At 45.2% G+C, this 10,063-nt stretch overlaps 1 protein-coding gene across 1 annotated transcript; it reads left to right on the top strand.

Annotated features, from left to right (window-relative positions):
• Positions 1-1,731: 1,731 nt before the first annotated feature.
• On the top strand, positions 1,732-4,570 carry LOC127754336 (adenosylhomocysteinase). The gene is made up of 3 exons (XM_052279829.1): positions 1,732-2,538; positions 3,400-3,936; positions 4,029-4,570. The coding sequence occupies exons 1-3, from the start codon at positions 1,828-1,830 to the stop codon at positions 4,236-4,238; spliced, it is 1,458 nt and encodes a 485-aa protein (XP_052135789.1). The 5' UTR covers positions 1,732-1,827; the 3' UTR covers positions 4,239-4,570.
• The last annotated feature ends 5,493 nt before the right edge of the window (positions 4,571-10,063 follow it).

The raw sequence follows: 10,063 nt of genomic DNA, 5'->3' as shown, positions 1-10,063 counted from the left end.
ATTTAGGGATGGAGGGAGTAGTATAACAACACTTGTCCCAAAATGTTTATCAGTATTATACTCCCTCCGTATTCGTAAAGTAAGTCGTTTTGGACAGGGACACAGTCTCCAAAACACAATTTTGACTTCTTATTTCTATAAAAAATATCTATTTAAAAATGATATATGTATACTTTTATGAAAGTATTTTTGAAGACAAATCTATTCATATAATTTTTACATTTTCAAACTCAACAACTTGAGAGTTATTTATGATTTATATTTCCAAGGTTAGACTTAACATTGACCTAACTGATTTTCTTTACGAGTACAGAGGGAGTATTTCATTTTGATACCCTCAACAAATGGTTCGCTTTTTCTTTAATGGAATTACAATTGAATTCACATAACCTACACATACCAAGCACATAAACATAAAAACATGCAGTAATGCACAACTACACCAACTGACCAACAGCCACCAGAGCATGTAATCGCAAAATCTAGCTTATTGTCAAAAATGGCTTGGGTACCATGTCTTTTCTTGTTTTTTTTTAAACACCGTCTTTGTACACATATAAAGATAGAAGATGATTGGTGAGCTCACAAAATAGCATGTTGTCTTTTCCCCGACACATTTGGGTGCTTAGGAAATGAAAACATACCGGCTACATATTATAACTATAATAATTTAGTGCTATAACATTTACAGGAGAGTGGCTGGTCTTATAAGTATGATATTATGCGAGACTATGTGCCAAGTAGACTAAAGCTACGATCAACGACGACATCCCTTCTTAATACACAGTAGGATGAATATAATGGTGAAAAAACTACTACAATAAATACTACATTACTCGCACACAACTAGGTTCTCGAGATTGCTCTCCTCTCTGGATTGATGTGTTCGTTAGGCCATTCCTAACCCAAGACACTAAACATGATTTCTATAAACTTCACATCACCAAGAAACTAGTACTAAGACACAACTTTTCCAATGCAAACATCATTATCTATACTTAAATTTAATGCTACTTATCTCACATGATGTCTTGGTTGGATGTTGTGTAGAAATTCTCTTCCCTCATTTATTCATTTGCTGTATCATTTTTCATTCCAGATGGCAGTTTACTTAATACTATGAATACCATCCTAGTTATTGGGTTGGGAATGGCCTAAGATCACTCACCATGTCATTAAGCAAGCTCTCTAGGGCTCCGCGTCCCCTGTCTCAGCAAATTTCACTAAATTTAAAAGACTTTTTTGAGTAAAATTCAACTCAAACATATCTGAGTGCCAAGTGCGTGGGTCCGCCATGATCTACACCAACAAGCTCCCCGGTTTGGATCGTGTGTGTATGACGGTGCAGCCGCCGACGCGGCGCGGCGACGCGATCTGAAACCCATCCCCCTCTCTCTCTCTCTGTGTGTGTCCGAAGGAGATATTTTTCGCATCGAATGGAGCAGCGACAAGTCATGTGAAACAGTGACTGTCCAAACCAGCACGCGTGGATTCTTCAGATCTCGATGTCCTCCTCCTCAGATGGGCCATGATGGGCCGGCCCCCGCAACCAACGGCCCAGATCACCTCTTCCCCCCACCCCCATCACAAAACCCCAAACCCATCACCAACTTCCCAATCTCACCCACCCCACCAATCCCCACCAGATCCAACGGCCCAGATCTCCCCCTCACCCAGATCCAACGCCTCCCCTTCGTCTTCTCCCTCCATAAAACCCCACCTCACCCCCACCCTCCCACTCCGCCTCCTCCTCCTCTCTCCTCTCTACCCACCCACCCTCTCGCCGTCGCAGATCCGATCCAGGAAGAGCTCGCCGCCGCCGCTGCCATGGCGCTCTCCGTGGAGAAGACCTCGTCGGGGAGGGAGTACAAGGTGAAGGACCTCTCCCAGGCGGACTTCGGCCGCCTCGAGATCGAGCTCGCCGAGGTCGAGATGCCGGGGCTCATGGCGTGCCGCGCCGAGTTCGGCCCCTCCCAGCCGTTCAAGGGCGCCCGGATCTCCGGGTCCCTCCACATGACCATCCAGACCGCCGTCCTCATCGAGACCCTCACCGCCCTCGGCGCCGAGGTCCGCTGGTGCTCCTGCAACATCTTCTCCACGCAGGACCACGCCGCCGCCGCCATCGCCAGGGACTCCGCCGCCGTGTTCGCCTGGAAGGGGGAGACCCTCGAGGAGTACTGGTGGTGCACCGAGCGCTGCCTCGACTGGGGCGTCGGCGGCGGCCCCGACCTCATCGTCGACGACGGCGGCGACGCCACGCTGCTCATCCACGAGGGCGTCAAGGCCGAGGAGGAGTTCGAGAAGTCAGGCAAGGTCCCCGACCCGGAGTCCACCGACAACGCCGAGTTCAAGATCGTGCTCACCATCATCCGCGACGGCCTCAAGTCCGACCCCAGCAAGTACCGCAAGATGAAGGAGAGGCTCGTCGGAGTCTCCGAGGAGACCACCACCGGTGTCAAGAGGCTCTACCAGATGCAGGAGACCGGCGCCCTCCTCTTCCCCGCCATCAACGTCAACGACTCCGTCACCAAGAGCAAGGTGAAGCATCCCCTCCCTCCCTTTCTAATCCCATTATATTTCAGATCTGAAGCTGTTTGCGTTAGCCTAGCCTGCTGCTTGTACTGTTCTTACCTTAGTACTACTTGATTTTGCCGTTATTATGGATTTGATTATGCTACTACTGTGGATCTGGATCTGGTTTATCTGCTTCGGTTGATTCAGTAGATCTGGTGGGCTATTACGTATAAAAAAAGTTTATGCTATAGGAGTGGTGGTTAGGTGGATTATACATGTGTCTTTAACATTTTAGATTCCTGATGTTTGTGGCATGTTGAATATGGATCTGTCATCTAGATCTCCTTTTGTGACACAAACTAAAAAGACAGGGTTAAAAAGGTTTAGTTGATTTTACCTAAGCAACGCTAACAATTGGGGGAAATTTGCACCTGATGTAGTGCGCGAATTTTGCTTTTCGTGATCGTTTGGTTGCTTGATTTAGACGGGATGCTTGTAGTTCCTTTATTTAGTGTCTCCTGTGTTATAGGAGTAGGAGCGTCGAATTTAAGTCTTAGGTTACTGCGGTTGGATCTAAATCTTGGTCTAATTGTTGCGTAGCTGTCAAAGATGTCTAGTTTTGTTGTTAGCTTGCATGTTTTGCGGATCTGATGACAGAATATGGAATAAAATATTGGTACCAAACTGCTTGCCATTTGTTTTATTTTACTCGTTATTGTGCACTTGTGTAGCTTGATTGTTTAATGGCATTTTACTGGACTCCTTAGTACACCCTTCATCTGTAGTGAAATATTACTGAATGCTGGGAATTACAATCTGTTATATTTTGCAATGATTTTATCATTTTTGCTTGAGATATATTAACTCTGTGTTTCTTCTGAACAGTTTGACAACCTGTATGGTTGCCGCCACTCTCTCCCTGATGGTCTCATGAGGGCTACCGATGTTATGATCGCTGGCAAGGTTGCCGTGGTCTGCGGTTATGGTGATGTTGGCAAGGGCTGTGCTGCTGCTCTCAAGCAGGCTGGTGCCCGTGTCATCGTTACTGAGATTGACCCCATCTGTGCCCTCCAGGCCCTTATGGAGGGTCTCCAGGTCCTCACCTTGGAGGATGTTGTCTCGGAGGCTGACATCTTTGTGACCACCACTGGCAACAAGGACATCATAATGGTTGACCACATGAGGAAGATGAAGAACAATGCCATCGTTTGCAACATTGGTCACTTTGACAATGAGATTGACATGCTCGGCCTTGAGACCTACCCTGGTGTCAAGCGCATCACCATCAAGCCTCAGACCGACCGCTGGGTCTTCCCTGAGACCAACACTGGCATCATTGTCCTTGCTGAGGGTCGTCTCATGAACCTTGGGTGCGCTACTGGCCACCCCAGTTTTGTCATGTCCTGCTCATTCACTAACCAGGTAAAATATGATGACCAGTATCTATTGTCTCACTAAACATGCTGAGTATAGCTGTAAGTTACATGATTGAATCAATTCTGTGCTTGTTGCAGGTCATTGCTCAGCTTGAGCTGTGGAAGGAGAAGAGCACTGGCAAGTACGAGAAGAAGGTGTACGTTCTTCCCAAGCACCTCGACGAGAAGGTGGCCGCCCTCCACTTGGGCAAGCTTGGTGCCAGGCTGACCAAGCTCTCCAAGTCGCAGGCTGACTACATCAGCGTTCCAGTTGAGGGTCCCTACAAGCCCGCGCACTACCGGTACTAGGCTGCCCAGCACGACTAGCGGCTGTGGCATGAGAAGTGTCAACTTGAAGTTCGCCATGACGACTCTGGAGTATCCTGCTTTGTTTTCATCATCTTATATGCCGTCACTTAGGAGGATTTGTTGTGGGGTTTATGGTTTGAGACTGGTGAAGGGGAGGAATGGGAAGCCGTTTGCTTTTGCCCAGAAATAATGGCGTAATTGGGTGGAGTTGGGGAGGTGTGCTTTGGCAGATACAGTTTTGTCTTGTTGACTCTACTTATCTGATATCATTTGCAAGCGTTTTGATAAAAATCATGCGTCATTTATGAATAATATTCTTGCCTTTAAAGATAGTTTTGCTCGTTGTGCTGGATTGTATGCCTGTTTCGTTGGTTTGTTATGTGTTGCTAGTCTCATTTGCTCGTGGTAGAGCTGGTGCTTCACTTCCCATTGGGAGTGTGTTTTGCATTTGCTTAGTGTGCTATTATTTGGTACTAGTACATTAAATAAGCTTATCAGAATCAGGGGTGCAAGTTCGATACTTATGCGAATTCGTATTGTCCGGTATAAGAAGATAGAAACTGAATTCGTATTCGACTCAAATCCTGTCAAAGTAAATTGAAACGATAAGAGTTTTGATATTTGACTTAAGAATAATATCCTTATTCTTTATAATTGAGCATCCTAATCAAATTCGAAAAGGCAATTCAATCTATATGCCCGTTTGATTTTTGGGTTAATTTGATCTGTGCCATTGATCAAATTAACCCTTGATTTTTAGACATGGTTCTCCTATCTGCCACTTTACCTCTCTCGTCGGTCTCTCTCGAGTTCTAAGTGAGTGTCCATTTTTCTCCTACTCTCTCCGGGCGTGCGTGGTTTCGGCTCTTGTTGTCTTTGTTGAGCTTGACTGTGGAGGCTATCGTTGTAAAGTTTGCGAGAATGCTTTTCATCGGGCGTCCGGGCCGACGCAAAAAATCGGACGGTAGTAACGGTGTCTCTTCACCCGAGACAACAGAAGTCCTCGCGTGCATGCAGGGAGCTAGTGCACGTAAGCACACGTCAAGTGCATGCATCCATGCATATTCAAATATTCAAAATTTAAATACATGTTTCTCTATAATCATTTATCCGACCTACTATTTAATTATACCATTAAATTCGTTATAATTAAATCTTTATATAATGATCTTACATGGTTATATCAGATAGCGGCTGGCACGGTAGGCGGCGAGCGGGGGCGAACGGGCAGATAGCACGCGGGGGCGGACGATGGGCGGCGGCAGCGGGGGTGGACGGGCGGCGGCCCGTGGCTCGTGGAGAGCAGCTCGTTTGCCGTCGGCATGAACGCGCGGCTTGTCTCCGGTTACATGGCGCAGCTCGTGGAAGATGGCGACGACGACAAGGTCGTTGGCCGTGACCACCAGGGTGGTCGGCGTAGACGGCGGCACACCGAGTGGCACGCATGGCAGCAGCCAGGCCTCCAGCCGCCGCCTCCGCCACCGGTCACCCCACCATCCCGAGCCCTACCTCCAGCTGCATCCGCCACCGGCCGCCGCCCCCATCCCGAGCCCCGCCTCCAGCCTCCTCCGCCACCAGCCGCCGCCCCCATCCCGCGCGCCATCCCGACGGCGAAGAAGATCGGACTGCGGCGCCGAATGCCTACCTGCCGCCGTCCACGCCACCGCGCCGTGTGTGCTGCCCTGCCTGCTGCCGCCCACCGCCAACCCCATCCTGACGGTGAAGAAGAAGACCGGACCATCCCCTCTGTGTCCCGCGCCTCCATTGCTCCCTCCCGGAGGAGTTCGACGTCGCTGCCTCTGCGTCCCGCGCGGTCGCTGCCTCCGTATCCCGCGCGGTCGCCGCCTCCGTATCCCGCGCCCTCGCTGCTTCCTCCTGGACTGCGGTGCCGAACGCCTGCCTCGCCGACCATCCACGCCCACTGCCCGTCCCCACACCGCCGTGCGCGCTGCGAGAGAGGAATAGCTAGAGAGAGGAAGAGCGATAGATAGAAGAAGAGAGGGGGAAGAGGGGTATGACATGTGGGTCCCACATTTTTTAATAAATAAAATAGTGACTGGATTGCCACACGTACGCTATGTAGGACAAAATCGCTCTGGATTGGGTCGAGAGGGGTAATTTGTCCGGTATTAAAAGTTCAGGGTGAACGATGACTGGTTTTCGGGTTTAGGGGATAATGGCAAGGAAGTTGCTAGATATCCCATGATCCCAAGGCCACATGCTTAGGAACCTACCAGTCTGTCACACCAATGGCACATTTTCATTTTTAACCCTATAAATATTTCTCTTTAGATGTATAGGTTTAGAGATTGAGTTTTCCATACTAGTAACTTTTTATATACTTTATCTATAATAAAAACCACATATACGTGAAACACCTTGGAAGTTTCAAGTCTTACTATTGAAATTGTATTCTTTACTAATTTTCTTTACCATTGTATAAAGTACACTCAATCTCCAGTTTTGTTTAGCATACAAGTTAAACCATCTCAGTTTTTTTTTTGCAGTGAACACATATTCTAAACTAAATTATTATAAATTTAGTTTAACTAAAATAAAATAAAATAAAATAAAATAAACATTAGCAAATTTACAAGGTAATTAACTAAACATAGCCTACCATTTTCACCTTACCAAAATGATAAAGTCGAATTGCACATAATAGTTATGGCTATCAGGCATCCTACCATTGATTATTATTGTTGTAATGATAAAACAAATCACAACAAAATAAATAACATTTACATATTTTTTTAGTAAAGCGAATGGTCAAACTGTATCATCTATTAAAAATAGATAGAGTATATTTTTTTATTATGAATAATATGTGAAGACATTCGGTATAGAGAAAGGTTAAAGTCGTGCGAATGCACGACTATATACACTAGTCTTCTATTGAATACATTGTTCTTCGAGGAACATCAGGTAGTGGTCAAGAAAAAAGCTTTTGGACATGATGTTCAATCATCCATCCTATTCAGAGTTCCACGAAAAATCACCTTGTCCTATGGAAAAGGTGAGCCTAATGAAATTTGCATTTAGATAAATCCATGCTCCTATTATTATGAGTGTAATATATGGTCAATCATTAAAGTTGAACGATGGTGTCACTTAGAATCCGCAAATTTGCAAAATACACATTCAGGTCTATATTATTGGTTTAATGTAGCACAATAGGTCCATTTGTCGTTTGGCCTTGTTAGTTTGTTGATGCGGCTCTCCATTTTGGCACCAAATTTGTGTTCGTCCCCTCTGCAGCATAGCGTGACGCGAAAATTGCATTTAACCCCTTTTCGCTACAGGGATACCCCAAAAGCCACCAAATTCCTCTCCTCCCTCGCCTTCTCCCCCAAACACGATGATTCGTGGTGGAACGGGAAATCATCAACAATGCAGAGTGCTTCAGGCGGTGGTTCGAGCTGCACCATAGGTGACGTGTGGTGGGGCTCTATCATCGGCACGGCGATGAGCGATGGACCTCAACTTCATGGGGAAGGTTAACCGATGCGTTTGTATCGTGAGTACTGCCCACCTATTTCTTGTACTCCAGCATTCATCTAGATGAATTTTAGTAATTAACTTTGGTTCTTTATGCAATGCAACATGATCTTGGTTAAGTAGTTGGGGTTTGATCTAGGGTTTAGTTTGTTTTGATTTGTTTGGTTTTATTTTCCATCTGTTTGCCCTGGTTCAAATTATTTCTCAATTGAGTTTCATTACACAAATTTCTCTGTGGTATGTGAGTAAATTTGTCGATTATATGGAGTACTATTGGAGTCTAATTTTCCTTAGGCGTGTATTTCAAAGGTACTTCCTCCGTTTCATATTATAAAACTTTCTAGCATTGTGAACATTTATGTATATGTTAATGAATCTAGACATATATGTGTGCCTAGATTCATTAACATCTATATAAATGTGGGTAATGCTAGAAAGTCTTATAACCTGAGGAGGTAGTATGATGGAATTTCGATTCTTTTTCAATTGCACAGTTAACGGTAGCAATGATGTTTTATCTTTCTTTTTTCTCTCTTTCATGTCAGCAAATATTCTTTATTGGTTAATTAATTTACTGGATGATGTGTAGCACTGAAAGAACACAACATAACGGTAATTCTAATGATCGGTAGTACAGTTTTGTTGGTAACTTTTTGTGACAAGCCGACAAGCACGATCGCAACACCTAAACGCCTTGCGGTTATATGGAGTCACCAACCACCTCGATCTAGCCAAACGGCCAAATCAAGATGGGTTTCGTAGAAAAACAGCTAAACCGGCTAGCGGAGCCGATTTAGAGATCAAAATCGGCCTCTAGGCCGATTTAGATCGATATGAGGATAACTACCCGTCTCGTGGGCAAAATGGAAGGTTTTCAGGACAAACCTACAAAGAGGCGTCGCACTCTCGCAGCGGCGGCGGACAATTTACAACGCAAATCGACGAAGATGGACTAAAACTAGGGTAAAATAGAAAACATGGTAAAAGAACGATTCAAGTAGATTGTATTCGGGGTTTTACAATGAACCGGCCTTGTCCCTTAAATAGGGGTTGGTCTTGCCTTCTCCACATCCAACTCGGGATAGAAACCAAAGGAAACACGAAACATGCCTTCCTGAGTAAGGAAACTCGAGACCTGACGAAATCGGACTCGAACCCTGACGGTCTGACCGCCCACATACCTACGGTCAGACCGGCCCTACTAGCTGGTCAGACCGCCCACATACCTGCGGTCTGACCGGCCCTTTGAAGGAAACCCGACACTTTCTAAATTTTGACAATTTTCCCCTATTTTATCCATAGGTGCTAAATTTGGGTGTAAACACTGTTGATTTGTTTCCGTTGTTATCTCCTGAACATCCTCGAACAAACGGGGTTAAACAACACTTGTCTCTTTCCATTTAATCATATATAGTTGCCTAATAATCTGAGGCTTTCTAATTTCTGTTTAGATCTCAAGCGGTTTTATCTGCATGGGTGTCTCACCAAAGACCAAACAATTTCAGATCTGCATGTTTATATGAGATCTCTGTTTATATTGGTGTGCAACAGCTTAATTTGGCCCAGATAAGAAAGCTGAAACCGAATCCAACAGGGTCTCTTTTAAGTTGTAAAAAAAATGAAGAAAAACAGGGACTCTTTTTTGAGTTGGATTCTACTTGGCCCAACTTACTTTGCATAGATAATTTCCTTTCTTTCCTAGGGGCCTATAGTTTTTGCCTGAATTGGACTCTACTTGGGCCCAATCTATATTCTCTTGTGGCATAGATCTTGTTTGGCCTATAAATATTCCAAGACCTATTGCTTATCCTTCCAGATTCTCTGCCATAGAAATTAGAGGTGTTAAGCTAGGGTTTTGGGATTGTCATCAAGGGAAGTTGCCACCAGCACAACATCTGAAATTATTGAAGGAACTCCCAACAGAAATTATTGGGGAAGAGATCTCTTGATCTATTCAGTTGGCAGGAAGGAGTTGGATCATCCGTGGGGGTGAAGAGAGCAGAAGGATCAGGCCTTGAATTGTGAATTCTTGGTGGTGATTGAGCAGAAGGATCAGGCCAAGAAGTCCAAACGAGCAGTGAAATCAAAATAGATACAATAGGAGAGGCACACGTAAGTTTTCCATGTCTCACATCTGTGGTTTTTCTGTCTTGTTATTTCAATTGAAGTCGATTGCACAATCGCTGCTTTTCCCCCCTCCTTTCTAGATTTGTTCGGTATTTTATATGCACCCTTTCAGTTTTTCTCCAAGGATCACGGGAGCTTTCCGTTTTGAACAGTCCTTCCAAATCGATCTTGATATTGCATTATTAGAACTGGCATACCAT

The sequence above is a fragment of the Oryza glaberrima genome, chromosome 11 (genome assembly GCF_000147395.1).
Source record: "Oryza glaberrima chromosome 11, OglaRS2, whole genome shotgun sequence".
Lineage (NCBI taxonomy): Eukaryota > Viridiplantae > Streptophyta > Magnoliopsida > Poales > Poaceae > Oryza > Oryza glaberrima.
Note: the sequence above shows the minus strand (reverse complement) of the source record. Positions and strands in the feature narration are given on the sequence as shown.

Bases quoted from the DNA above. Each gene is read 5' to 3' on its own strand.
- LOC127754336 (XM_052279829.1), top strand. From the start codon at position 1,828: ATGGCGCTCTCCGTGGAGAAGACCTCGTCGGGGAGGGAGTACAAGGTG. The intron at 2,539-3,399 runs GTGAAGCATCCC...TCTTCTGAACAG, and splicing joins ACTCCGTCACCAAGAGCAAG to TTTGACAACCTGTATGGTTG. The intron at 3,937-4,028 runs GTAAAATATGAT...TGCTTGTTGCAG, and splicing joins CCTGCTCATTCACTAACCAG to GTCATTGCTCAGCTTGAGCT.